Source organism: Myxine glutinosa, chromosome 2 (genome assembly GCF_964187855.1).
Source record: "Myxine glutinosa chromosome 2, kmMyxGlut1.1, whole genome shotgun sequence".
Taxonomy (NCBI): domain Eukaryota; kingdom Metazoa; phylum Chordata; class Myxini; order Myxiniformes; family Myxinidae; genus Myxine; species Myxine glutinosa.
The window spans coordinates 144,585,455-144,612,546 of NC_136262.1; the positions used below are offsets into that span (position 1 = coordinate 144,585,455).

The 27,092-nt window shown below is 45.2% G+C and overlaps 1 protein-coding gene across 2 annotated transcripts in view; it reads left to right on the forward strand.

The window, feature by feature from the left end:
• The window catches only part of KIAA0232 (KIAA0232 ortholog), a 138,698-nt gene that overhangs the window by 49,296 nt on the left and 62,310 nt on the right, over positions 1-27,092 (forward strand). The window contains exons 2-4 of one of the 2 annotated variants that reach the window (XM_068106988.2): positions 4,859-5,220; positions 5,521-5,661; positions 9,946-9,996. In XM_068106988.2, the coding sequence (XP_067963089.2) occupies positions 5,077-5,220; positions 5,521-5,661; positions 9,946-9,996 (336 nt within the window). In that variant the 5' untranslated portion in view covers positions 4,859-5,076. The remainder of the gene's footprint in view (positions 1-4,858; positions 5,221-5,520; positions 5,662-9,945; positions 9,997-27,092) is intronic. The other variant, XM_068106989.2, reaches the window with a different exon arrangement.

A 27,092-nucleotide genomic window follows, 5' to 3' on the forward strand; every position in this document is an offset into this window, starting at 1 on the left:
ATAGAGCCTGTGATTGATGCTGTGAAGAGGAACAGGTTGAGATGGTTTGGTCATGTGTTGAGGAAGGATGAAAGTGACTGGTTGAGAAGAGTGATGGAAATGAATGTAGAAGGATGTAGAGGACGGGGAAGACCGAGAAAGACTTGGCTAAAGATGGTGGAAGAAGAAATGCAGGCAAGGGGGTTAATAAGGAGAGATGCAGAAAATAGGGCAAAATGGAGAAGATTGTCATGGGGACCGGACCGCAAGGCCAACCCCCGCTCTAGCAGGGAAAATGGCCTTAAAATGCATATTGTTGTTTTGTTGTGTGTGTATATATATATATATATATATCTATTGTTGCGCGGACCCTTTGGTTAAGACCAGGGACCGCGGATGGACCAGATCGGGTTTACTTGAGGCGACGACCAAACACGGATTCGGCTATAAAACGCGGGAGGAAGAAGGAAAGTGGAAGCTGTGGCAAAAAAGCGCTTATCTTCAGCGAATCGACGGCAGCTGCAGGGAAATTAATGTACTCGACACTGAATTAGAATGTACAAAAATAGCGATTTATTCACGGAACCCGAAACAATGAAACGCCACGGTAATCAAATAAAGGGCCTAAATTGGGATCCCACACACCTCACTTCAGAAACGAGACACAGGAATGAATGAACAAAAGAAACGTCATGCAATGGTGATGTGGTGTGCGGTCTTATCTGTCCGTCGTCTTGTATTGTCTGCCGTCCAACACGGCTGTGTTCGGCTCCGCTCGCGCACCACCAGGCCTCGCTCCAACGCCCTCTCCGTTCGCACACGAGGTCCTGCCCGTTCACAGCACCGAGCCCCGCTCCTGCACAAGCACCGAGCACCGCTCCAAGCACAAGCACCGATCACCGCTCCAAACACCACGCAGATGGCGAGCCAACGACCACCAGGACCTCTCAAGACCAAGAAGAAGCGCAAGAGCTTCAAGGACGTCGAGACAGCCTGAGAGCACAAGGGCTAGAGCTGCGCAAGAGGGAAAATGTCGTTCGGCGTGCCCTTATATAACCTGGGCGGTGACGTCAGCCTTGGCGCGCCATCAACCAGCGCCTTCCACTGAACCTCCCAGCGCCTTCCCTCCAATCACAGGCCTCCTGGGCGTGTTGCTATGCAAGTTCGTGATGTGACCGGTGGCAGCCATAATCGGCGGTGTCCTGGCCTGGTTTCCTGTCCGTTTTCTTCCAAAGTCATTGTCAGGGGAAGGGAATTTAATTACTGTGTGCACTACAGGGCCTGTCTAAGTGTTTATATGGGTATGCATTGCCATAAGGGACAAAGGTTTGGCTACCAGGTTTGACACACAGGGGTTTATCTTAATCCCTACACTATCTAACACCCGAACATCCTGGTATGTTCACAAGCAGACATCTTAACCCGACAAACTGGACTACACACACAGCACTTATTACAGGTAGATTCCTTATCGCGACAGACGAAGCTTGTTACCTATTCAGATCTACCTGACTCTAGATATTGCTCTACCCTCCCGACATAACAATATACATACAAACATACATACATACATACATACATACATACATACAGACGAGACTCGGTGGCATACTCGTTCGGTGGTCTGCTCTGAATCTGGGAGGTTGGTGATTTAAAAAACCTTGGCCGAATCATGCCAAGGACTTTTAAAATGGTATGTGCTGCCTCCTTGCCTGTTGTTCAGCATTTAAAACGATGGAGCATGGACAATCAATGCTGGGAAGGCAATGGCAAGCCACCCACTATATGAACCCTTGCCCAGACACTCCTTCGGCAGCACCAACCTTCTGTAACGAGTACGGCGCATGAAATCAAATGTACAGTCACGTGAAAAAGTAAGTACACCCCACGTAAAGTTTTGACTTTTTCAACATATTTCAACATACCGCTATTTGATCTTCATTTCAACAATATTGATAGATAAAGGTGATATAATATAACAAATATCATGAAACATTTACATTTTGTAGTCCATTGTATAATTTAAATAAACATAAATGCAAATTTCGCATGTGGAAAAAGTAAGTACACCCCTACATTTATCACTACTTCAAATACCTAAAATTAGAATCAGGTGCACCAGCTCAGGTGCAAATGATTAGAACATCGTCAGAGAGGATTTTGGAGGAACCTGTCTTATTTAAACCTCAGACATTTAGTTTGGTTTGCTCTTTGTTGTTGAAGTGTGCGGCGTCACTAAGCCTATATCAAAAGAGCTCTCTGAGGCCTTCAGAAAGAAGGTTATAGATGCCTACGAGTCTGGGAAGAGATTTAAAAAGATCTCCAAACAATTTGAAATCAATCATTCGACTGTCCGGAAGATCATCTACAAGTGGAGAAGATTCCAAACAACTGCCAACTTGTTCAGGCCAGGCCACCCCAGCAAGTTCAGCCCGAGAGCAGACAGCAAGATGCTGAAAGAAGTCTCTAAGAACCCCAGAATGTCATCACGGGACCTACGGGTAGCTCTTGCCACTGTTGATGTCAAAGTGCACGAGTCTACCATTAGAAAGAGGCTGCACAAATTTGATCTACATGGGAGGTGTGCCAGGAGGAAACCTTTGCTGTCCAGAAAGAACATCAGGGCAAGAATAAAGTTTGCCAATGAACACCAAGGCAAAGACCAGCATTTCTGGAACAATGTGTTCTGGACAGATGAGTCAAAGGTAGAGCTATTTGGCCACAGTACCAGAAGACATGTTTGGTGAAAACCAAAGACAGCATTTGACCACAATAACCTGATAACAACTCTAAAGCATGGTGGGGGAAATATTATGGTTTGGGGCAGCTTTGCTGCATCAGGGCCGGGGCAGCTTTGCTGCATCAGGGCCTGGGCAGCTCACCATCATAGAATCCACTATGAATTCTTCATTGTACCAGAGGGTGCTTGAGGATAATGTGAGGTCATCTGTCGGAAAGTTGAAGTTCAACCGAAGGTGGACCTTGCAACATGACAATGATCCTAAACATACCAGTAAATCCACCAAGGAATGGCTGAAAAGAAAGAAATGGAGGGTTCTGGAATGGCCAAGTCAAAGCCCGGATCTAAATCCCATCGAGATGTTTGGGGGCGGGGGGATTTGAAACGAGCTGTACATGCAAGAAACCCCTCAAGCATCGCACAGCTGAAAGAATTCTGCATGGAGGAGTGGGTAAAAAATTCTCCCAGTTAATGTCAGAGACTGGTAGACAGTTATAAGAAATGCCCAGTTGAGGTTGTTTCTGCCAAAGGGGGCAATACCACCTATTAGAGCCAAGGGTGTACTTACTTTTTCCACATGCGAAATTTGCATTTATGTTTATTTAAATTCTACAATGGACTACAAAATGTAAATGTTTCATGATATTTGTTATATTATATCACCTTTATCTATCAATATTGTTGAAATGAAGATCAAATAGCTGTATGTTGAAATATGTTGAAAAAGTCAAAACTTTACATGGGGTGTACTTACTTTTTCACGTGACTGTATAACAGATGTCATGCACCACATGAATAAATTGTAAATAATCGATAAATATTCAATCCCTTCGACCTCTTTTTTTTTTTCTTTTTTTTTTTTTTGTATACTGAATCGAGGCTCGTGAAAGAGCTAACATTTACTTCACAAACAAATCGACCAGACAAACAAAATACACAAAAAGAGGGAGCGGAAGACAAGATGGGGAGAAAAGGGGAAGCACACAAACACAACATCCGAGAGCAGGGAGATGTGTGGAAGGGAGAGGGCCTGGGGGGAGGAGGCATGGGAAGGGGGGGGGGGGGTATTCTGTGGCCTTAAAGGGTATTCTGTGGGGGGGGGGGGGTATTCTGTGGCTCTGTGGCCTTAAAGGCCGCACAAAAACACCACAAAGTATTGCAAGCACCAGTCTCAACATATAATGCAAGTTTTCTGATTTCGTGTTCAGGATATGCGTCAATGGATTTTGGAATGATTTGCATTTGGTCTCAAATCCAATATGGCAAGTTTCTCGCAGTGTATGCCAAAGGGAAAGGACTGGGAATCCTTCCTGAGAAATGCCGACAACAAGACGGAGCTGACCAGATTATTTGTTGGTTGCTACAAAGATGACACCATGCGGTCCAAACTGGTAGTTCCACTGACCATGACAAAGGAAGAGGAAACCTGGTTGATAACACCTCTCAGATAGAGAAACTTGCTTCCTGTAATCATCATGAAGTGCGAAAAGCACAAGGCTAATTCTTCACACATCCAAGTCGGAAGATCCCATGATCGCGAGGGCCTCTGACACAGATGTCTTGGTTCTTCTGACATATACTTACTCTGATATTAACTCACCAGAAGTTTGGGTAATGAAGATTGACTGTATGTTAGAGTGAAAGTTCTACAGGCCAGGTTTGGTCAGGAAGTGTAATTTGTTTGTATTTTGTGGTTAGAAAATTGATTTCTGAGCATTAAAATGTGAGATTCAATTGGTATTGGTGGCCATTTTGGATTTGAGGCCAAGCACATGTTCTCTCTCCCAGTCTTTCCCTTCCTTCCAAACATCACTCTGCATCTGTGTGCTTGCCTCTCTTTCCATGTTGGCAACATGATGTTTGGCAGGGCACATTGCATGAATATTTTAATTAAAATTGACAAAATGTGTTTCTAAAATAGGATAGTGTCGAATGTTTTTTTTTTTTTTTTGCAAATATAATCGTCACAATTGCAAAAATGTAGTATCGTTGTGGTTTTTATTTTTATTATTTTTTGCCAAAGCTTTGCCGCACTCATGATCGCACATATAGTTAGTTCACTGTTGTTCCTTCCTTCATTGGCTGGAAGTATGACGGACTGACGGTGCATCATTATTGCTTCTGCTTGCTGTCATGCAGGTTGCCTGAAGGTGGCATATTCCTGGCCGGTGACGATGGGAGGCTGACCTGTTTGCCACAGCATTCTTAGCCTTGCCTCTGGTGGCTGGCCTATTCTGGAGCAACATGGCCGGCTTTTGTGCCAAGCCCAAGCCGCACACTAAGCTTGTCGCGCTGCTGTCAGCTGAAGCCATCTGAAGGCAAAAGGAACATCCATCGGGGTCTCTGCTGCAGCAGCCATGTCACTGCTGCAAGCGTTAGGTCCTTTGCAGACCTGGTTCGGCCAAGAGCTGGAGAAGTGCGGGATTGATGCGGTAATTTACAGCCGCTATATCCTAAGCCTTCTTTTGCAGGACACCATGGATGTAGAGCTACAGGAACAGGTATGTGCGTGCACATATTTGACGTTTGTCTGTTCGCCTTGATGTTAAAGGCAGATTGATGTGTGCAGATTTCATAACGTCTAAACGTCAGATATATTTTCGTTTGTCTGCATTCTAATTTTGGCTCTTGATTCACATTTGATAAAATTCTGAAAAATATTTGCTTTATCTGCAAGAGAGCTGTCTGTTTACTTTCTGTTGTGTCCAAATTGAATTCCAATTCTGATTGCTTTTTCGTCCAAATTTTGGTATATTCATGGTTTCCTTTCCTTGAGCAATAACTTGAGCATCCTTTGCCAGGAGGGTACCATCTCCATTTGGGACAATGGCACCAGAAGACTGTCCAAGAGTAGGAAAAAGTGGCCAGTTTGTCTCAGTCCAGAGGAGATTAAGAAGAAAGCTGCCATCCAGTGCTTGAGCACGGCCTCTGAAGAAGTGAAGGTTTGTGGATTGCATGGACATAAAAACGAACAAACGATTTGAGTTATTTTCGTGTTTTTATTTTATTTTAGACGATTCTGCCCCTTTACTAATTTTTACCCCAGTTGTTTTTGTCAACGCACTTTAATTTTTTGCTGGCTATATTAAAAATGTTATAAGTATACATGAAACATGATGCAGAAGGAGAACTGCATCTTTACCTCAGCCACCTTAGGTGGATGGAGGTTATGTTTTCACCCCTGTCTGTCTCTGTTTGTCCGTTTGTTTGTGAACAAGATAGCTCAAAAAGTTGTGGACAGATTCGGATGACATTTGGCAGAGAGGTAGTGTTTATGACAAGGACTAAATGATTAGATTTTGGTGAATATCTGGATTTGGATCCGGCTAGTATAATTTTTTAAGTGGTTCTTCACCATTGGGAGATGGGGCCAAAAACGATACAAAGCAGGATATCTCAAAAAGTTGTGGACAGATGATTTTGATTAAATGTGATTCTGTATTGTGATTTTCTGGTCTACTCCAGGATACAAAACATAAACTGTCCACCTGGCAGAGGTATGCTCTCTACTGAGTGCCGTTCTCGTTTGTATTGCTTTTCTTTTTTAGTGATCTTTCATTGGCTGTAATGTTGAGAGAGTGTTTTCTTGCAATTGCAAACAGGGATGTCAAACGTCAGTGTAGCCGCAATATCCCAATTCCTCTTATATTTTACGATTTACCTGGGCCAAATACAAAAGAGAATGTTGTCAAAAATATTTTGTCTGGTATTGTCACATGAAATGACATTCCTGTATCTAAGAAACAACAACAACATGCATTTTAAAGGCCATTTTCCCTGCTAGAGCGGGGGTTAGCCTTGCGGTCCACATGGCAATCTTCTCCATTTTGCCCTATTTTCTGCATCTCTCCTTGTTAACCCCCTTGCCCGCATTTCTTCTTCCACCATCTTTAGCCAAGTCTTTCTCGGTCTTCCCCGTCTTCTACTTCCTTCTACATTCATTTCCATCACTCTTCTCAACCAGTCACTTTCATCCTTCCTCAACACGTGACCAAACCATCTCAACCTGTTCCTCTTCACAGCATCAATCACAGGCTCTATTCCCATCATCTTTCGCAATTCATCATTTGTCTTCCTCTCTCTCAACGATACTCCGCACATCCGTCGAACCATTCGCATTTCCACCCTTTCCAACCTTCGTTGCTGCTCTACGTTCATTACCCATGTCTCGCTCCCATAAATCATAACATTTCTCACACATGCAGCATACACCTTTCCCTTCAGCTTCAACGACACTCCCCTCATCATCAGCACGCCACTCAATTCCCGAAACTTCTTCCATGCACATCTCACTCGAGTAACCGTTGCCGAGTCTGATCCACCTTCTCCATTCAGCATGTCTCCGAGGTAGCAAAATGTTTTCACACCATCCAGCTTCACGCCGTCTCCAAGATCCAACTCAACATTTCCTCCATCTGCAGCTCCCTCTGTGCACACCTTACATTTGAATGTAGCTGCCACACTGGTCAATGACCCTCTCAGACCACTACATTTTTGATGAACCCACTCAGCGCACATTGTACACTGAATGGAGTTCACTCCGACACCCTTCCTACACACAGCACAGGGCCACTTCCCAGTTCTTTCCACCTCACCACATGCTTTACCACTTGCCATCACCTTCGTCTTTCCGATATTCACCTTCAGACCTTTTGTCTCCATACATTCCTTCCACGTGTTCATCTTTTCCTTCAGTCCATCCATCCTTTCCGCAATCAACACCAGATCATCTGCATACAACAACTCCCACGGTAAACCCTCCTTTACGTTCTGAGCCAGCACCTCCATCACAGCTACAAATAGTAGTGGACTTAGTACCGACCCCTGATGCACTCCCACCTTCACCTCAAACTCACCACTGTTCCCGTCCTTCGTCCTTACAGCTGTGCGCGCTCTTTTGTACATTGCCATCACTACTCTGATCAACCATTCCTCCACTCCTAACTTCCTCAATGCCCATGTCAATACTTTGCGTGGAACCCGATCGAATGCTTTCTCCTAATCAACAAACCCAAGAAACAACTTCTTCCTCTTCTCCATGTACTTCTCCTGCAACTGCCTCACAATGAAAAGCACGTCTGTCGTTCCTCTTCCTGGCATGAATCCAAACTGCATTTTGTCGATCTTCACCTTCTTCCTTATCCTCCTCTCCAACACCTTCATTCCATGCTCCAATAACGTTATCGCTCGGTACGAGCCACAATCCAGAGGGACACCTTTCCCCTTGTATAGAGGGACGAGGGTACTCAGTTCCCAATCCACTGGAATGCGGCCTTCTTTCACCACCAGATTACAGATCTCTGTCATTCTCTTCACACCCCAACTTCCTGCTGCCTTCAACATATCTCCCACAACTCCCGGCGGCCCTCCCGCTTTTCTACCCTTCATTGCTTTTATTGCTTCCTCAACTTCCTCCTCAGTTATCTTCTCTGCCGGTCCTAAAACTGGGTTACTCTCTATGTTGCCATCCCATTCATTCTCTGTATTCAACAGCATTTCCATATATCTTTTCCATCTTCCTTTAATTCCATCTGGGTCGACCACGATTTGTCCCACTTCATCCTTCAAGCAACTCACCCCCATCACATCACACCTCTCTTTCGCTATCTGCTTTGCAATCCTGAATACTGCTTTCTGACCCTCTTCCGAATCCAAGCGTTCTCCGAACATTTTCCTACATGCCTCCTGCGCCTTTGCTACCTCTTTCTTTGCAGCCTTCCTGGCTGCCTTATAACTTTCATGCTCTGCTGTTTCTGCTCCCGTACCCTTCGCCTTCTGCCACTCCTTGAACTTCCTCTTCTCGTCAATCCTCTTTCCAACTTCATCATCCCACCACCATGTTTCCGAGTGCCTCGGTGGTACTTTTGTCCATCCACATACCTCACCAACGGCTCCCAACAGACTAGCTTTCATTGACATCCAACCACTTTCAAGCTCAACCACATCATCCTCGACCCTACTCAGCCTCTCTTTTAATGCCTCCCTTACTGTCACCTCTTTCAACCTCCACACCTTCATTCTCGGTTGGTACTTCACCCGCCGAGCTCTCCTCGCACCCTTCACCCTTACGTCGCAGACAACCAAGTGGTGCTGTGAAACAGCCTCCTCCCCCGGATCACCTTTGTGTCCCGGAGGTGCCCCCTATCTCGCCTACGCACCATCAGGTAGTCAACGGTTGTCGTCGACCCACCTGACGTGTATGTAACAAGCTTATTATCCTCTTTCTGGAACTGAGTATTACACATCAACAAATCAGCTCCATCAGCAAACTCCAAAATCCTTTCATCTTCTCCATTTCTCACGCCATATCCGTAACCCCCATGAACTCCGTCAAAACCATCCATACTCCTTCCCACATGTCCATTTAGGTCTCCTCCTACCACAACAACTTCCTCATCTTTCACGTTTTCCATCAGCTTCTCTATCGCACACCAGAACTTGTCCTTCTCTTCATCGCTTCGACCAACCTGCGGAGCATATCCCGAGATGACGTTCACCAAGAGCTTTCCAATCATCATTTTCACCATCATCAACCTATCACTCACTCTCGTCACACTCACCACACTGTCTACAAACTCCTCAGAAAACAGGACACCAACACCATTCACGCCCTCCAGGCACCCTTGCCACACAAACTTGTATTTCTGTCCCTGCCTACCCTTCACCATTCTCACACCACTTCCCTTCCATCTCGTCTCTTGCACACAACATATGTCCACTCTTCTTCTGACCAATACTTCCACCACTTCTCCTGATCTCCCTGTCATTGTCCCTACATTCCATGTCCCAAACCTCAGAAACCGATCTCCACTTCGGGCTGTACCCTGCCCACATGTAGTTGTAATTGTCATGGTTCTCTTTTTGAGGCAATGTTTTTCTGGCCTGTATCTGCAGTATATTAATATGGAGATAAGTGCACTCTGTGTCATTCGTTGGCTCAGTATTGTTAATAGTTACCTCCACCACTGAAGGTTTGTTCTCAAACATTTATGCGCAAATTTGGACAAATGTTGGTGGACAGGTTTGGTTTCTCACAAGGATGAATTGATAGATTTTGGTGAAAATCCGGATTCGGTTAATCTAGAATTTTTGAAAAGTGATTCTTCACCATTGAGATGGGCCTAAAGTGATATCTCAAAAAGTTGACGGTTGTGCCAATATTTGGTGGGTGAGTGGGTAGGTGACAAGAACAAGCCGATTACATTGTGGCTGATGTTCGGTTGCAGATCCAGTCTATCGGTGGGATACAAAACATAACGCTCTACCAAGCTTTGGAGGTATGCCCCCTCCCAAGTGCTATTCTAGTTTGGTTGTCTTACACAGATGGAACAGTGAGCACTGCAAAGCATCAAGATTTCCCTTGCTACGTTATCCTTCCCTGCTTTCCCTTGGCGGTTTTCTTACATTAGGATAATTTAGATCCAGAATACTACGAGTGCTCAAGGCCAGGCAAAAGGAAGTCGAGGGGATGAGGGGAGGGTTGCAGTTGATAGATGCAGGGAAAAACAGTGGTTGAGTGTGCACAAAAATCAACCACATCGTAAAATCTAGGCAGTAATATTCTTCGGAATGACTATGTTGACCCGTAATGTTAATTGAGAGAATGTACTATTTTAACCAACAAATACTATATTTGTACTATGAAAGTTGGCGGGTCGATTAAGAATCCCTGCTGGTGGATTTGGCTGTACAAGGAAATATATACCAATATACCCTGTGGTGCTGTGACAAACTTCGCAAAATTGCTTTTGCTTTTATTCCAAAGTTTGTTATGAGGAAATAAACTTGTGGATGCGTCGAGCTTGAAAATCACTTGGTTTGTAGCAAAACGCGAGCAATCTAATGATCGCCATATCATTTCCGGACTGCCATATGACCTTGACGTAAGAAAATGTGTCCCGTCTACAATCTTTCCAGAAAACGAAACACCGTGAAAAGCGGGAGATCTTTATTGAAATTATGATCCAAAAGGTGTTTTTTGGTCATAGTCACAATCTGAAAAATGTAGGTCAAGGTTATGAAACAAATATCAGGTGCACAACTTCAGTTTACCCTGGTGTTGGGCTAGCGGCTAGGGTGCCAGCTTAGGATCCTAGGATCCTGGGTTCGAATCCCGGTCGATCGCTGAATTAACGCCAGGGGGGTTGACTCAGCCTGTCATCCTTCCGAGGTCGGCAAATTGAGTACCAGTTCACTGGTAATTCCCTGTTTGTCGTAAAAAGGTGACAAAAAGGGTTGGCGGCAGGAAGGGCATCCGGCCGTAAAACATTGCTTCAAAAAGGGGACCAAAAAAACAACAACAACCACGGTCCCCGAAAAAGGCCAACCCCCGTTTGCGGGGAAAAATGGCCTCTAAAGGTGGTTATATAACTTCAGTGCAGGCCCACTATTATGATGCAAGAAAATCTTGGAATGCCGATTGGTAAAATTGGGAGATGACAAAAAATAAACGCGTTTTTTTTTCATACCGCCATTTAGCTTTGACCTTTAACCCTAATCAGGTCGGGTTATTTTGGACATTTTCAAAGCTGGGGGGAGGAGGAGTGATTCCGCTCTTCTCCCTCCCCCTGGGATCTCAGCCGTAAAGCTAAGAACTAAAACCAAATTTGGCACACATGTCGATTATGTCTGAAGTTTAATCATCATAAACTCAAGATTTTTTTGTTATTAGTTCATTACATATTCATTCGTGCAAATTTTGCAAATTTTCGAGTTTGAATGCATTTTCGGCAAAGTTGCATGTTACAAATGCTGATCGCCATATTATGTTATAAATGTTACAAATGGTGATATACGTGCCACATTTTTAGTGAAGAAGCCTGCTGTTGGCTTCGCGGTTAGGGTGCCGGCTTGGGATCCGAGGATCCTGGGTTTGAATCCCGGTCGATCGCTGAATTAACGCCAGGGGGGTTGACTCAGCCTGTCATCCTTCCGAGGTCGGCAAATTGAGTACCAGCTTGCTGGGATGAATGATCCCGGTGTGTACCCCGATTTAGAATAGGTACACCGTATCCCTGTGCATCGTAAGAGGTGACCAAGGGTTGGCGTCAGGAAGGGCATCCGGCCATAAAAACATTGCCTCAAACAGGGAACCATGATTGTCATGGGGCCCGCAAGGCTAACCCCCGCTCTAGCGGGGAAAATGGCCTTAAAACGATCATTCATTCATTCATTCATTCATTCATTCATTCATTTTTAGTGAAGAGGGAATGCTTGATGACCTTGACCTAATATGACTGACTTGATGACAATGAAAACTAACACCGGGGCATGTGGAGGAGCATTAGATAATGATATCGAGAAAGTATCATTGTGATAAACTGAAGGATATTGAATGCAGCACGTAATTACCTCTGGAACAATGTGTGCTGTGTGAAGCGAATGGGGAAAATACCTGGCTTATAGCTCGTAGTGCGGAAACATTGCGTACTGTGCAGCAACCGCAGGTTCGATTTTTATAAAATTAGTATCAAAACATGCACAGGATTTGAACAGAATATGTTTGAAAGCTCAGTACAAGCAAAAATAAATAATGCGAAAATAAGGCCAAAACAAATTAGAGGGGGGCGGAATCGCCCTCCCCCTCCCCGACCTGATTCGGGTTAACCCGCAGGGCTATGATGTAAATTAAATTTAAATGCGTCTTTCTCGAGGCTATCTAGAGAGGGCAATTTTGTTCTGATCAGACAAACTTTAGATGAGTTGATAAAAATGTTAAATTGTCTATAATTAGCTCATTACCATCAAATTAGGTCAAGGTCAAAACAAATTATGTCGACTCCGCATCCTTTTATTCCCATTGTTTATTATTTTTCATTTTGAAAGTCACAGCAGGCTCTTAGATACAGCTCGGATACTGGCAGAAAAATATACGGAGGGAGAGAGACAAGAAAAACCTAAATGGTGGTTTAGTACCCCTTGGGGTCTAATAAACTCTCATGTACCATTAAAAATTGGGGGCACTAATTGTACAGTCGTGGCCCAAAAATTGGCATTCTTGCACTTTTTTCAAATAACGCACCATTTCTTCCAGAAAATTGTTGAAATAAAAAAGTATTTTGGTCTCTACATATGTATTTCTTTGGTTTGCAGTGGAACAAAACAAAAAAAGCTGAAAAAAATTACTAAATCTTAGCTTATTCCACACAGAAATCCTAAAATCGCCCAGACAATATGATTGGCACCTCTTAGAAGTTGTTAGAAATAATGAGATTTCAAGCAGGTGATTCTCCTTTACTTTGGAAATGAACTCACCTATGATGAGTTGCAGTTTCCGACAATATAAAAATCACTCGTTCAACCAGTTTGAATAGAGAAAAGGAGTCATTCTGCTGTTTTGTGTCACTGTGTGTACCACAATGGGTATGGAGAAAAGAAAGGAAACCAGAGAATTGTCTGAGGATGTCAGACACAAGATTGTAGCAAAGCACGGACAATCTTAAGTCTACAAGTCCATCTCCAGAGACCTTGATATTCCTATGTGCACCGTACGCAATGCTATCAGGAAGTTTAAGGCCCATGGGCACTGTAGCCAACCTCCCTGGACGTGGCTGCAAGAGAAAACCTGATCCAAGATTGCAGCAAAGGATTGTTCGAATGGTGGAGAAAGCACCTCGATCAACTGCCAAACAGATTCAGGCTGACTTTCAGACACAAGATACGACAGTTTAAACTCGCACCATCCGTCACCAACTCGATGAAAGGAGGTGCAGGAGGACCCCACTGCTGAGAGAGAGAGACCAACTGGAGTTTGCCAAAACACACCTGAGCAAGCCAAAGTCCATTTTGTGAGAATGTCCTTTGGACATATGAGACCAAATTAGAGCTTTTTGGTAAAGCACATCATCTCTATGTGTACAGAAAACAAAATGAAACCTTCAAAGAAAATAACACTTCCGCTGCCGGTTTTGCCGGTGAGGTCGTGTGTTTTTGCCAGCTCTCCACGCCACCAAAGCTAACAATTTTACCATTTGTATTGTTGTCAAAACTGTATTTTAATTTTACGGTGTGAGTGCCCACTGTGTGTTCCGAGTTAGATCCCGGTGTAAATCCTGCATGCCTGTGTTTAATCGTCTGTTGGTTCCTGCTGTGTTTTCAGGCCTGGTTTTCTAGGCCTCGAGGCTTTGTTGTTTCCTCTCGGCGGTCGTTTGTGGGCCATTTCACCAGTTTTTTTTTTTCACCCCATACTTCCCCGAACATCTTACCCTCTGTTTAGTCTTAATACAAAAACAAAAACCAAAAAACCCCCTAATTTCCTTCTCTTTCCCGTGTTCGTTCGTTCTTCGACCACGTGTGTCGCCCCACCCATTTTTTTCAGTTTTTTCCTCTCCTTCCTTCATAACTCGATCCTCTCCAGCCAAAAGTCACCTTTCCAATTCAGTTCTCACCATACTTCTTCAACTTTATCCTTCTACCTCTGATCCACTTTCACCTAACCTTCAAAAAAACATTAACGAAGAATTTAAAAAGTAGGCCTCTCCTCCCGTACTAACACAATTGCTTATACACCTCCCTGTTCCTTCGTTCTCTGCTCTCCTTTCTGTCAATATCCTCTCCTGTTCCTGCTTCTGAACCTGTGCTGGAATCCTTCGTGCCCTCATTTAGGGAATTTCCTCAGATAGTTTTCACGGCTTAGTTTTAAAATGTTTAAACTTTCCCTGAAGTGTTTTATTCTGTTCTATATTATAACACATTCTTCTTCTTCTTTAAAAGGTTATTTTTGAGTTGCTCACCAAATCTCTTCATTTCAAATAAAAATTCCATCTCTTACAACTCTTTCTTCCTGCATTCCCAAAACTCACCTGCATTCCACCCCTCCTTCAACGTCTTCAAACGGATCTCTGACTTGAAAATCACAAGAAACTCATTTTGCAATAAATGTTTGTTTTCCATTAATCGGCCAACACTTTCTAAAATCCAAACTCATCCTTCCCCTCCTAAAATCCCCCATCACCCATCACTTTCAAATCTCCCCCATTGCCCCTCCCCTCATAAACTCCCCCTTCCCCCATCCCCTCCTAAACTCCCCCTTGCCCCTCCCCTCCTCAACTCCCCCCTCACACCTCCCCTCCTAAATACCCGCCTCACCCCTCCATTTCAAAACTCCCCCCTCCCCTTCAAATCTCTCCACCCTCCTTTTTTCTCCAATTCTCCCCTCTCACCGCTCCTCCTCAAAGCGGCCTCCCCGCTTCCTCTCCCTTCGAACTCTCACCTCCATCTCCTCCAACCTTCTTCCTCGCTCTGCCCCCCCCCCCCCTCAAACAATTCCTTACTGTGCCTCATCCAATCACCATCAAACGTTTTGTCCTCCTCATCCTTCCCTTTCTCTACCGGTGTGTACCCCGGTTTAGAATAGGTATCCCTGCGTGTGTCGCAAGAGGCGACTAAAAGGGTTGGCGTCAGGAAGGGCATCCGGCCATAAAAAACATTGCCTCAAAAAGAGAACCATGACAATTACGACTACATATGGGCAGGGGACAGCCCGAAGTACCCCATGGGGGACCCTACTCCCTCTCGTCAAAACTCAAGGTGGGGAACCCGATCGAAGCAAGGGTGGAAATCATTCCATTTATGACGACGAAACGTCTGATGCCCGACGTGGAGATCGGTTTCTGAGGTTTGGGACATGGAATGTAGGTACAATGACAGGGAGATCAGGAGAAGCGGTGGAAGTATTGGTCAGAAGAAGAGTGGACATATGTTGTGTGCAGTAGACGAGATGGAAGGGAAGTGGTGTGAGAATGGTGAAGGGTAGGCAGGGACAGAAATACATGTTTGTGTGGCAAGGGTGCCCGGAGGGCATGAATGGTGTTGGTGTCCTGTTTTCTGAGGAGTTTGTAGACAGTGTGGTGAGTGTGACTAGAGTGAGTGAAAGGTTGATGATGGTGAAAATGATGATTGGAAAGCTCTTGGTGAACATCATCTTGGGATATGTTCCGCAGGTTGGTCGGAGCGATGAAGAGAAGGACAAGTTCTGGTGTGCTATAGAGAAGCTGATGGAAAACGTGAAAGACGAGGAAGTTGTTGTGGTAGGAGGAGACCTAAATGGACATGTGGGAAGGAGTATGGACGGTTTTGAGGGAGTTCATGGGGGTTATGGATATGGTGTGAGAAATGGAGAAGGTGAAAGGATTTTGGAGTTTGCTGATGGAGCTGATTTGTTGATTTGTAATACTCAGTTCCAGAAAGAGGATAATAAGCTTGTTACATACACGTCAGGTGGGTCGACGACAACCGTTGACTACCTGCTGGTGTGTAGGCGAGATAGGGGGCACCTCCAGGACACAAAGGTGATCCCGGGGGAGGAGGCTGTTTCACAGCACCACTTGGTTGTCTGCGACATAAGGGTGAAAGGTGTGAGGAGAGCTCAGCGGGTGAAGTACCAACCGAGAATGAAGGTGTGGAGGTTGAAAGAGGTGACAGTGAGGGAGGCATTAAAAGAGAGGCTGAGTATGGTCGAGGATGATGTGGTTGAGCTTGGAAGTGGTTGGATGTCAATGAAAGATAGTCTGTTCGGAGCCGTTGGTGAGGTATGTGGATGGACAAAAGGACCACCGAGGCACTCGGAAATGATGGTGGGATGATGGTGGTGGTGGGATGATGAAGTTGGAAAGAAGATTGACGAGAAGAGGAAGAAGTTCAAGGAGTGGCAGAAGGCGAAGGGTATGGGGGCAGAAAAGGCAGAGCATGAAAGTTATGAGGCAGCCAAGAAGGCTGCAAAGAAAGAGGTAGCAAAGGCACAGGAGGCATGTAGGAAAATGTTCGGAGAACGCTTGGATTTGGAAGAGGGTCAGAGAGCGGTATTCAGGATTGCAAAACAGATAGCGAAAGAGAGGTGTGATGTGATGGGGGTGAGTTGCTTGAAGGATGAAGTGGGATAAATCGTTGTGGACCCAGATGGAATTAAAGGAAGATGGAAGAGATATATGGAAATACTGTTGAATGCAGAGAATGAATGGGATGGCAACATAGAGAGTAACCCAGTTTTAGGACCGGCAGAGAAGATAACCGAGAAGGAAGTTGAGGAAGCGATAAAAGCAATGAAGAGTAGAAAAGCGGGAGGGCCGACGGCAGTTGTGGGAGATATGTTGAAGGCAGCGGGAAATTGGGGCGTGAAGAGAATGACAGAGATCTGCAATCTGGTGGTGAAATAAGGCCGCATTCCAGTGGATTGGGAACTGAGTACCCTCGTCCCTCCATACAAGGGGAAAGGTGACCCTCTGGACTGTGGCTCGTATCGAGCGATAAAGTTATTGGAGCATGGAATGAAGGTATTGGAAAGGGTGTTGGAGAGGAGGATAAGGAAGACAGTGAAGATTGACGAAATGCATTTTGGATTTATGCCAGGAAGAGGAACGACAGACGCGCTTTTTATTGTGAGGCAGTTGCAGGAGAAGTATATGGAGAAGAGGAAGAAGTTGTTTCTTGGGTTTGTTGATCTGGAGAAAGCATTCGATAGGGTTCCACGTGAAGTAGTGACATGGGCATTGAGGAAGTTAGGAGTTTAGGAATGGTTGATCAGAGTAGTAATGGCAATGTACAAAAGAGCGCGCACAGCTGTAAGGACGAAGAACGGGAACAGTGGTGAGTTTGAGGTGAAGGTGGGAGTGCATCAGGGGTCGGTACTAAGTCCACTACTATTTGTAGCTGTGGTTGAGGTGCTGGCTCAGAACGTAAAGGAGGGTTTACCGTGGGAGTTGTTGTATGCAGATGATCTGGTGTTGATTGCAGAAAGTATGGATGGACTGAAGGAGAAGATGAACAAGTGGAAGGAATGTATGGAGACAAAAGGTCTGAAGGTGAATATCGGAAAAACGAAGGTGATGGCAAGTGGTAAAGCATGTGGTGGGGTGGAAAGAACTGGGAAGTGGCCGTGTGCTGTGTGCAGGAAGGGTGTCGGAGTGAATTCCATTCAATGTACAATGTGCGCTGAGTGGGTTCATCAAAAATGTAGTGGTTTGAAAGGATCATTAACCAGTGTGGCAGCTACATTCAAGTGTAAGGTGTGCACAGAGGGAGCTGCAGATGGAGGAAATGTTGAGTTGGATCTTGGAGATGGCGTGAAGTTGGAAGGTGTGAAAACATTTTGTTACCTAGGAGACATGCTGAATGGAGAAGGTGGATCAGACTCGGCAACGGTTGCTGGAGCGAGATGTGCATGGAAGAAGTTTCGGAAACTGAGTGGCGTGCTGACGAGGAGGGGAGTGTCGTTGAAGCTGAAGGGAAAGGTATATGCTGCATGTGTGAGAAGTGTTATGATTTATGGGAGTGAGACATGGGTAATGAACGTAGAGCAGCAACGAAGGCTGGAAAGGGTGGAAATGCGAATGGTTCGGTGGATGTGTGGAGTATCGTTGAGAGAGAGGAAGACAAATGACGAATTGCGAAAGATGATGGAAATAGAGCCTGTGATGGATGCTGTGAAGAGAAACAGGTTGAGATGGTTTGGTCATGTGTTGAGGAAGGATGAAAGTGACTGTTTGAGAAGAGTGATGGAAATGAATGTAGAAGGAAGTAGAGGACGGGGAAGACCGAGAAAGACTTGGCGAAAGATGGTTGAAGAAGAAATGCGGGCAAGGGGGTTAACAAGGGGAGATGCAGAAAATAGGGCAAAATGGAGAAGATTGTCATGGGGACCGCAAGGCTAACCCCCGCTCTTGCAGGGAAAATGGCCTTAAAATGCCTGTTGTTGTTTGTTGTCTCCTTCTCTTTCTCCTCGCTCTTCTGAAATCTATGACACAATATCAACAGCTCTCCCAACCTCCTCCTCCTCTTCCTCATCTTACCCTACCCCTCCCCTTCCCTGTCCTGTATCTGATGCTCCCCTTTCCTCTTCCTTAACGGTATGGTCCTCTAACATCTTGGCCTGGGGCCTACGCTCAAACCTGATTGATCTCTCCATACAGGTTGCTTCTGACAAACCAGACATAATCTGCTTAACAGAAACTTTCCTCCTTCAAGATGTCTCTGATTCCTTAACCCTTTGAGTATGGGATTTTTTCTAAATAAAAATACCCCCAGTACGGGATTGATTTGGCATTACGGAAATGCAACCACGTACTGACGATCTATAGGTATATAAATTCAGTCGTCATCATGTAGTAACGTGTAGTAACGTCGATGATGTGTAGTAACATCATCCGTACACAAAACTTTTTCGCGGGTTGCGGCACTGGACGTCATCCGTACTCAACGGGTTAATATCTCTCCCTGGTTACTCCCTCCTCCAGTATGATAGACCTGAGCCTCGTCCTGGAGGTGGGGTTCCTATCTTTATCATAAACTCTCTTGCTCACTCTCTTCCTCACTCTCCCTGCACTGCCCTCTCTCCACCACACTCCCAGGAGTCCCTCTGGCTACGGCTTCCCCTTCGCTCCCACCTTTTGTTCAAATGTGTTCTGTGCTGTCCACCAAACAGTGATGACTCCATCTACATCTCGCTGTCTGATAACATGGACCAACTCTATCTACTCATCCCAACTCTCTCTTCCTCATATGTGGTGATTTCAACTGTCATCATGCCAGCTGGCTGGGTGTGGGTACCTCTCTCACTAGCCGTGGGACCTCAGCAGTGGACTTGGTTATGACAAACTTCCCTGCAAATGTCTGCTGCTCTTCTTCTGCTCCAATCGGTTCATCTGACCATATGCTTGTTAAAGTAGACGTCTCTCTGGCCATTCTCAGAGAGCCTCCTCAACGTCGATGAGTCTGGCATTTCACTCAGGCCGACTGGCACGGTCTTCAAGCAGCCAGAAATCATCTGGACTGGTCTCCCATCTCTACTGCCTCTGACATCAACTCATCCTGGGAATTCTTCTAAAGTAAACTGCTGTCTCTCATGCACAGATTTATCCCATCCCGTCTTCAGTTGTCATACCCTTCCTCCCATCCATGGTACACGGAATCCTGTGAGGCAGTTGCCCTGAAACAACTTGCCTTCGCCTCCTGGAAGGCAAATCCAATTGAAGGAAATCTCATTTCCTTTCACAAAGCCCGGAACAAGTGTGTGTCCACCCCCAGGAGAGCCAGGAAACAATATCTCTCTGGGGTGAAAGTGAAATTTCACTCAAGAGTGAAATTTCAAACCTGTCTCTCCCTCTTCCAAATCCTGGTGGTGTCTTGTCAAATCTGTTTTTGGTGTTTGTTCCCCCTCCTTCCCCTCCCTTACCTCAAACAGCTACACAGCTGACTCCGCACGTGAAAAAACTGAATGCCTCAACTCTGTGTTTGCCTCAAAATCTTGTGTTCCAATCCCGTCTCTCTCTATACCCACCATACCCAGTCGTACCCAGCTGCTCCGAGACTCTGTGTCCTTCTCTCCTGACAAGGTGGAGAAGTTTCTGTCAATCCTCAACTCTGATTCTGCAACTGGACCTGACTGCATCAGCCCACAGGTCCTAAAATCCTGCTCTGCCGCTCTTTCACACCCTCTCTCTGTTCTCTTCAACCTCTCTTTTGCTCAAGGTCATCTGCCTTCAGCATGAAAATCAGCCAACATTACCACTGCACACAAAAAGGTACAAAAACAGATCCCTGCAACTACAGACCAATCAGCCTTCTCCCAATCATCAGCAAAGTCATGGAATCCATTATTGCTTCGGATATCCAATCCTTCCTCTTCTCCAATTGCTTGATTTCTGATCATCAATTTGGATTCAGACCAGGTCACTCTACTCTGGACATGCTGCTTCTGCTGTCTCAACAATGGATGGAGGTCCTCAATGTCAAACAGGAAATTAGAGCTGTCTCCCTTGATATATCACGTGCCTTCGATACGGTTTGGCATCCCGCTCTGCTCACCAAACTCTCCTCCTATGGTATCCATGGAAATCTCCACGCATGGCTTGCGGACTTCCTCTCTGGTCGTAGTCAACGTGTGACCCTGAATGGATTTCTCTCATCTCCCCTTCCTGTTCAGGCTGGAGTTCCCCAAGGCAGTGTTCTTGGCCCTGTGCTTTTTCTGGTCTTCATCAATGATCTGTCCGACTCTCTGGAAAATCCTCTCTTTGCTGATGACTCCACTCTCTGCCGCTCCATGCCTCATCCCTCAGATCGGCAGTCCACAGCCTCCCCATTCTCTGCAGACCTGGTCAAAAACACAGACTGGTCAAACAAGTGGAACATGTCTTTCAATCCTGACAAATCTCACACTCTCACTGTGTCTCTTCGAAAAGACCATCTGGACAACCCTCCCATCTACTTTCTCAACAATCGTCTCCAAGAAGTTCTGTCACTAAATCTCTTGGGTCTCACAATCTGCCATGATCTTTCCTGGGAAAAACACATTTCCAATCTGGCCTCCAAAGCCAGTCGCCGACTGGGCATCCTCCGTCGTGCGAAGTCCTTCCTTGGCACACCTGAGCTCCTCACCCCATACAAGGCTTTCATCTGCAGCTCAATGGAATACTGATATCCCTTCTGGGCTGGTGCTCCTGCCTCACACCTCGCTTGGCTTCACGCTGTTGCAACCAAAGCTTTCAGAATCTTTGGAATCTCCCACGATGAAGCCGATTGTGAGGGCCTTTCACTCACTCACCGCAGGCAGGTTGGTGGTCTTTCTGTCTACTACCGACTCCTCTCTGGCTTAACCCCCTCAGCCCTGTCTGTGCTCTGTCCCCCAAGTACTCCCACAGGCCGCACAAGAACTGCCTGCAACCCTCTTCTGGTGAAACTGCCAAAATCAAGACTCTGTGCTCACCTTCACTCTTTCATTCCTCTTTTCTCCCGCCTCTGAAACAAACTCCCCTCACTTCAATCCCACTCATCCCTCCAGGTCTTTAAAACAGCTGTTCACCATCATCTCTTATCTTCCCCCATCCAAAACCTTGATCTTTTCTACCCCTGTTAATTCACCCCAGATCCACTTTTCTGAAATACCCACTTCTTTCCTGGAAGTCCTGGCAGTGTCCGTGTTTTTCTTTTTTTTTACCTCTCCCACCCCCCAACCGCCTTCCTACGCCTCCTCCCCCCAAGCCCTCTTCCTCCCACAGATCTCCCGTTGTCCCTGCTCTCAAATGTTGTACTTGTGTGCTTCCCCCTCTCTCCCCATCTTGTCTCCCTCTCCCTTTATTTCATTTTTGTGTCCGTTTGTTTTTTGTCATCAATGTTAGCTCTTACACGAGCCTCGATCTTGTATACAAAAAACAAACAAACAAAAAACACATGCAGTCAAACATGGAGGAGGTTCAGTGATGTTTTGGGGTTGCTGTGCTGCCTCTGGCACTAAGTGCCTTGAATGTGTGCATGGCATCATTAAATCAGGAGATTACCAAGGCATTCTGGAGCGCAATGTTCAACCCAGTGTAAGAAAGCTGGGTCTCCGTCGAAGGTCATGGGTTTTGCAGCAGGACAATGACAGAAAACGCACTTAAAAATCACCCACGAATGTTCAAGACAAAACACTGGACTGTTCTGAAATGGCCAGCAATTAGTCCAGGTCTAAATCCCATTGAACACCTGTCGGGAGATCTGAAAACAGCAGTTCGGAGAAGGCACCCTTCAAATCTGGGAGATTGCAGTTTGCACAAGAAGAGTGGGCCAAACTACCAGTAGAGAGGTGTAGGAAGCTCATTCATGGCTATAGGAAGCGCTTGACTGCAGTTATTTGGTCCAAAGGCTCTGCTACCAAATATTAAGTCGAGCGTGTCAATAATGTTGTCAATGCCATCTTTTCATTTTCTGATTTAAAAGGATATATTAAGTTCTGAATCAAAAACAACGGTTCTGTAATATTAACGATGAAATAAAGAATTGTGGAGACCAAATACTTTTGTCAATTTCAACTTGAAAATTGTGAGTTAATTGAAAAAAGTGCAAGGGTTCCAATATTTTTGGCCATGACTAGAAACAACCCCTAGAACAGGTAGCTAAGCCTTCCCCTACCCTATTGCGGAGGCTAAAATATGCCTTTATTTATATTTACATCTGGAAGATTTTATGATCAAAATATTGTCTTCAAATAAGCGGGTAATGAAAATAATTATTGCATCATTTTCATCCTGGAGATTTCAGCAAGTCGCTTCTGGATATATTTTACTAGAGGAGGGACATACTTGGCCCTGCCCAGGAGTGGAGAGTACCCAGCGCTGCCTGGCCAGGTGAGATTTTCTCGGCGGGTGTTTCGGGATGTGTTGGGCACTATTGGCCTCATGGTGGTTACCTTTTGCCCACGTGCCGGTGGCAGCACTGCCTGACCCCACATCCCAATATACACTTTAGAGCAGCCTTTCATGGCCACAAAATGGACCAAGGCCAGTATGCGATAGTTTAAAACCATGCCCAGATTGTGGAGTGCCCCTACCCAAAATTTGGGGCCTCTCGGTGTTACGGTTTGTCCGTGAAAGAATAACGTACAAACACACAAACAAATACTCGAAAAAATTTACAAGATAAATCCATAATATCGCCATTTATACCTGAATATTCCTTTTTTTTTTTTTACCGTGAAAGGTACATTGTACAGTGAATTATTTTCTTCGTTTTTCCTCAAAACCTCTGCTGAAAAACCTGCACAAAGCTACACACTGTTAAAACAGACAAAGGTGAATGTTGCTGAGGGTGTAGATAACAGGCTTGACACTGCAGTGTTAATGATCATACAGAGAGGCTAACTTGCTATTGATGTTACAGCTATTTGTGTAATAATGTATTGAAAAACAATGCTGTTTTGTGAATGTTGTTTGAGATGCAATGGGTTGTATAGAAGGAAATAAATACTAGAGCGAGTCAATGGTGCACCATCACTAATCCCCATTCTTACTCCCCTAAAGCAAAGTTGAAAGATGGCAAAAAGTTTCATTCGGCATGACCCAATATCAAATTTTGATTGAACTTTTTTCCCGTTTTGACCCAGGTGTCTCTTTTTCCCAAACTCCGGGGCATGAACCGTTTGTTACGTAGTTATGTTGCATGTGGAAAAAAATCGTTAGACATTTCATTTGTCTCCCATTGTCGATTGCATACAGGGCCTTCAAAAAGTGTTCACACCCCTTGACTTTTTTCACATTTTGTGTTACAGCCTGAATTTAAAATGGGTTAAATTGAGATTTTCTGTCACTGATCTACACATAATACCCCATAATGTCACAGTGGATTTTTATATTTTTTTTTAGAAATTCTTACAAAATAATTACCAAACTAAAATATGCAATTGGTGTCTGTCTGTCGATTGTTTGCTAGCAATACATTTGGTCGTTACTTATCCAATCTCAACCAAACATGGCAGGAGAACTAAGGGTCACACGATGGAGGTTGTAGCGATTTTATTTGCTCCCCTCCCCAAGGAGGTTTTCCCTGCCAATGGGGTTCCGTGTTGAGGTGTATATCCGTGTTAAGATAGCTTGATCATGTTGTTTTTTTCCAATGCCGCTTCTAATAACAAAAGTAACAACACTAAATATAATAGCATAATAATTCATGTTATGACAAAACAATATTAATACTAATAATATCCGCCCTCCCCAAGGAGTGTTTCCTCCTTGAATGAATGCCGTGTTAACATGTATAAATAGCTTCCCATGCTGTTTCTTGGGAGCAACGGCCCACACAAGAAGTAAAAATAGGACCGCAGGTCCTGAAGCTCACCTGGATCAGGAGCAACAATCACTCAAAACCCCCACAGACCCCTTCAGACCCTGATATTTTTTAATGCCGTGAACAAACTTTGGTACATCACGGGCGATGAAGGTTGTGATCAGGTTTCATTCAAAGTGTGCGTAGTTTCAGAGAAGAGGGCAAATACCTATTTTGGGGGGTCAAACTCCTCCCCTCCTCTCCCCCTGTAGATCCCCTTAATGAACACAGATTTTGATGCCGACAATACACCTTCGTGAGGCATCAGATATGAAGAATATGGCCAAGGTTCATCAAAATTATACCTAGTTTTGGAGAAGAGAGCAAATACCTATTTCTGGGGTGGGGGAGGGTCAACCCCCCCACCCCCCCCCCCCCCCCCGACCCCTACAATGAGCGCAGATTTTAATGCGGTCAATACACTTTTGTTAGGCATCAGTTGTGTAGCTTGCGGCCAAGTTTCATCAAAATTGTGTGTTTGATTCAAGCGATAATGACTGAAGTGTTTACGGACTCATCCATTCACTCACTCACTCACTTTACTACCTACGGACACTGCTCGATCACATCAGCTCACCGGGCTAAAGTCCAGGTGAGCTAAAAATGTTATAAACTACAAACACGTATAATTACCTTTTTAAACAGTCGCTACTGCTGTTGAACACTAAACTGAAAGAAATTTGGAGGAATCCCGACATCCTTGAGGCAAACTATTCTTATCGCGTCGACGAACGGAGCTGAGTAGATCTACTTTTGTCTATATACCCCACAACGCCACGGATACTCTGCGCATGCGCAAGATTGGAGGTCTCGTCTCTTCAAAGCTGTCCATGCACGCTCGCTTTCGAAGTTAAGTAACTTTTCACAATTGTGTTTTTGTCGAAACTGGTCTTGTATGTACCTATTGGGGTGTCTTTAATAGTATTCTTGGCGTTGGTTTTTTGTACCTGTGTACAGAATCGTCGGTCTTTCTCATCGTGTATTCTGAGGCCTAAGTGTAGTACTAGGCTACTGTGTCCAACCTTGGCTTTAGGCTTTGTTTTTGTCTCAGCGGTTCTCCGATCACGCTGAAATTTTTTTCCGGTCTCTGTTTTCACGGTCTTTTCATCCCATACTTCCTTGTTTTAAAATCTCAAAAAAAAAAAAAAAAAAACCCAAAAACATTTCCTTCCGTTTTTATTCGTTTATTCGTTCTTAGTTGTTCGTTCGTTCATTCTTCGACCACGCTGTTTGTGATCACGTTGTTAAAAAATGTCTCATCTGAACCCTGAAGACCTGTATTCTGTCATTTTCTATAACACCTTTTTCTTCTTCTTCTATAAAAGGATGCTTTCGACTTGCTCACCAAATCCATTCATTCCAAAAAAAAATTCCATCTCTTACAGTGCATCTTTCATTCATTCCCTAAACTCTCCAGCACTCCATCCTCCCTCCAGCGTCCTCAAACGTATTTTTGACTCGAATGTCTCAAGAAACTCATTTTGCAATAAATGTTCGTTTCCCATTAATCGTACATTTTTCAAAATCCCATCACCCCAAAATCCCTTTTCCCATCACCCCTCCCCTCTAAATCTACCCCCTTGCCCATCCCCTCCAAACCATCCCCATCACCCATCTCTTTCAAATCTTCCCCCTTGCCCCTCCCCTCCAAATCTTCCCAATCACCCATTCCTTTCAAATCTCCCCCCACACCCCTCCCCTCCGAGACTCTCCCTCGCTCCTCCCCTCCTAGACTCCCTTCTCACCCCTCCCCCTCAAAGCGTCCTCCCCGCTTCTTCCAACTTTCACCTTCATCTCCCTCAACCTTCTGCCCCGCTCTTCCCCCTCGTCAAATAACACCTCACTGTGCCTCTCCCAATCACCATCAAACCTTTTGTCTGCCCCATCCTTCCCTTTCTCCGAGCTATTCTGTAATCTCTGACACACCTTCAACAGCTCTCCCTACTTCTTCCTCCTCTTCCACATCTTACCCTACCGCTCCCCCCCCCTGTTCTGTATCCGATGCTCCCCCTTCCTCTTCCTTAACAGTATGGACCTCAAACATCCGGGGCCTTCGCTCAAACATGTCTGATCTCTCCATACAGGTTGCTTCTGACAAACCAGACGTGATCTGCTTAACAGAAACTTTCCTCCTTCATGATGTCTCTGATTCCTTGGTATCTCTCCCAGGTTACTCCCTACTCCGGTATGATAGACCTGAGCCTCGTCCTGGAGGTGGGGTTGCTATCTTTATAAAAAACTCTCTTCCTCACTCGCCCTGCACTGCCCTCTCTCCACCTCACCCCCAGGAATACCTTTGGCTACGGCTTCCCCTTCGCTCCCACCTTTTGTTCATATGTGTGTTGTACCGTCCACCAAACAGTGATGACTCCATCTACATCTCGCTGTCTGAGAATATGGACCAACTTCTATCTACCCATCCCAACTCTCTCTTCCTCATATGTGGTGATTTCAACTGTCACCATGCCAGTTGGCTGGGTGTGGGTACCTCTCTCACCAGCCATGGCTCTTCAGCAAAGGACTTCTGTGACTCACTGGGACTGACACAAACTGTCAATTTCCCGACCCGGATTTCAGTCAACGGAGCATCTTCTCTTCTGGACTTGGTTATGACTAACTTCCCTGAAAATGTCTGCTGCTCTTCTTCTGCTCCAATCGGCTCTTCTGATCATGTGCTTGTTAAAGTGGACATCTCTCTGACCATTCTCAGAGAGCCTCCTCAGCGTCGACGAGTCTGGCATTTCACTAAGGCCAACTGGCACGGTCTTCAAGCAGCCATCAATCATCTGGACTGGTCTCCCAT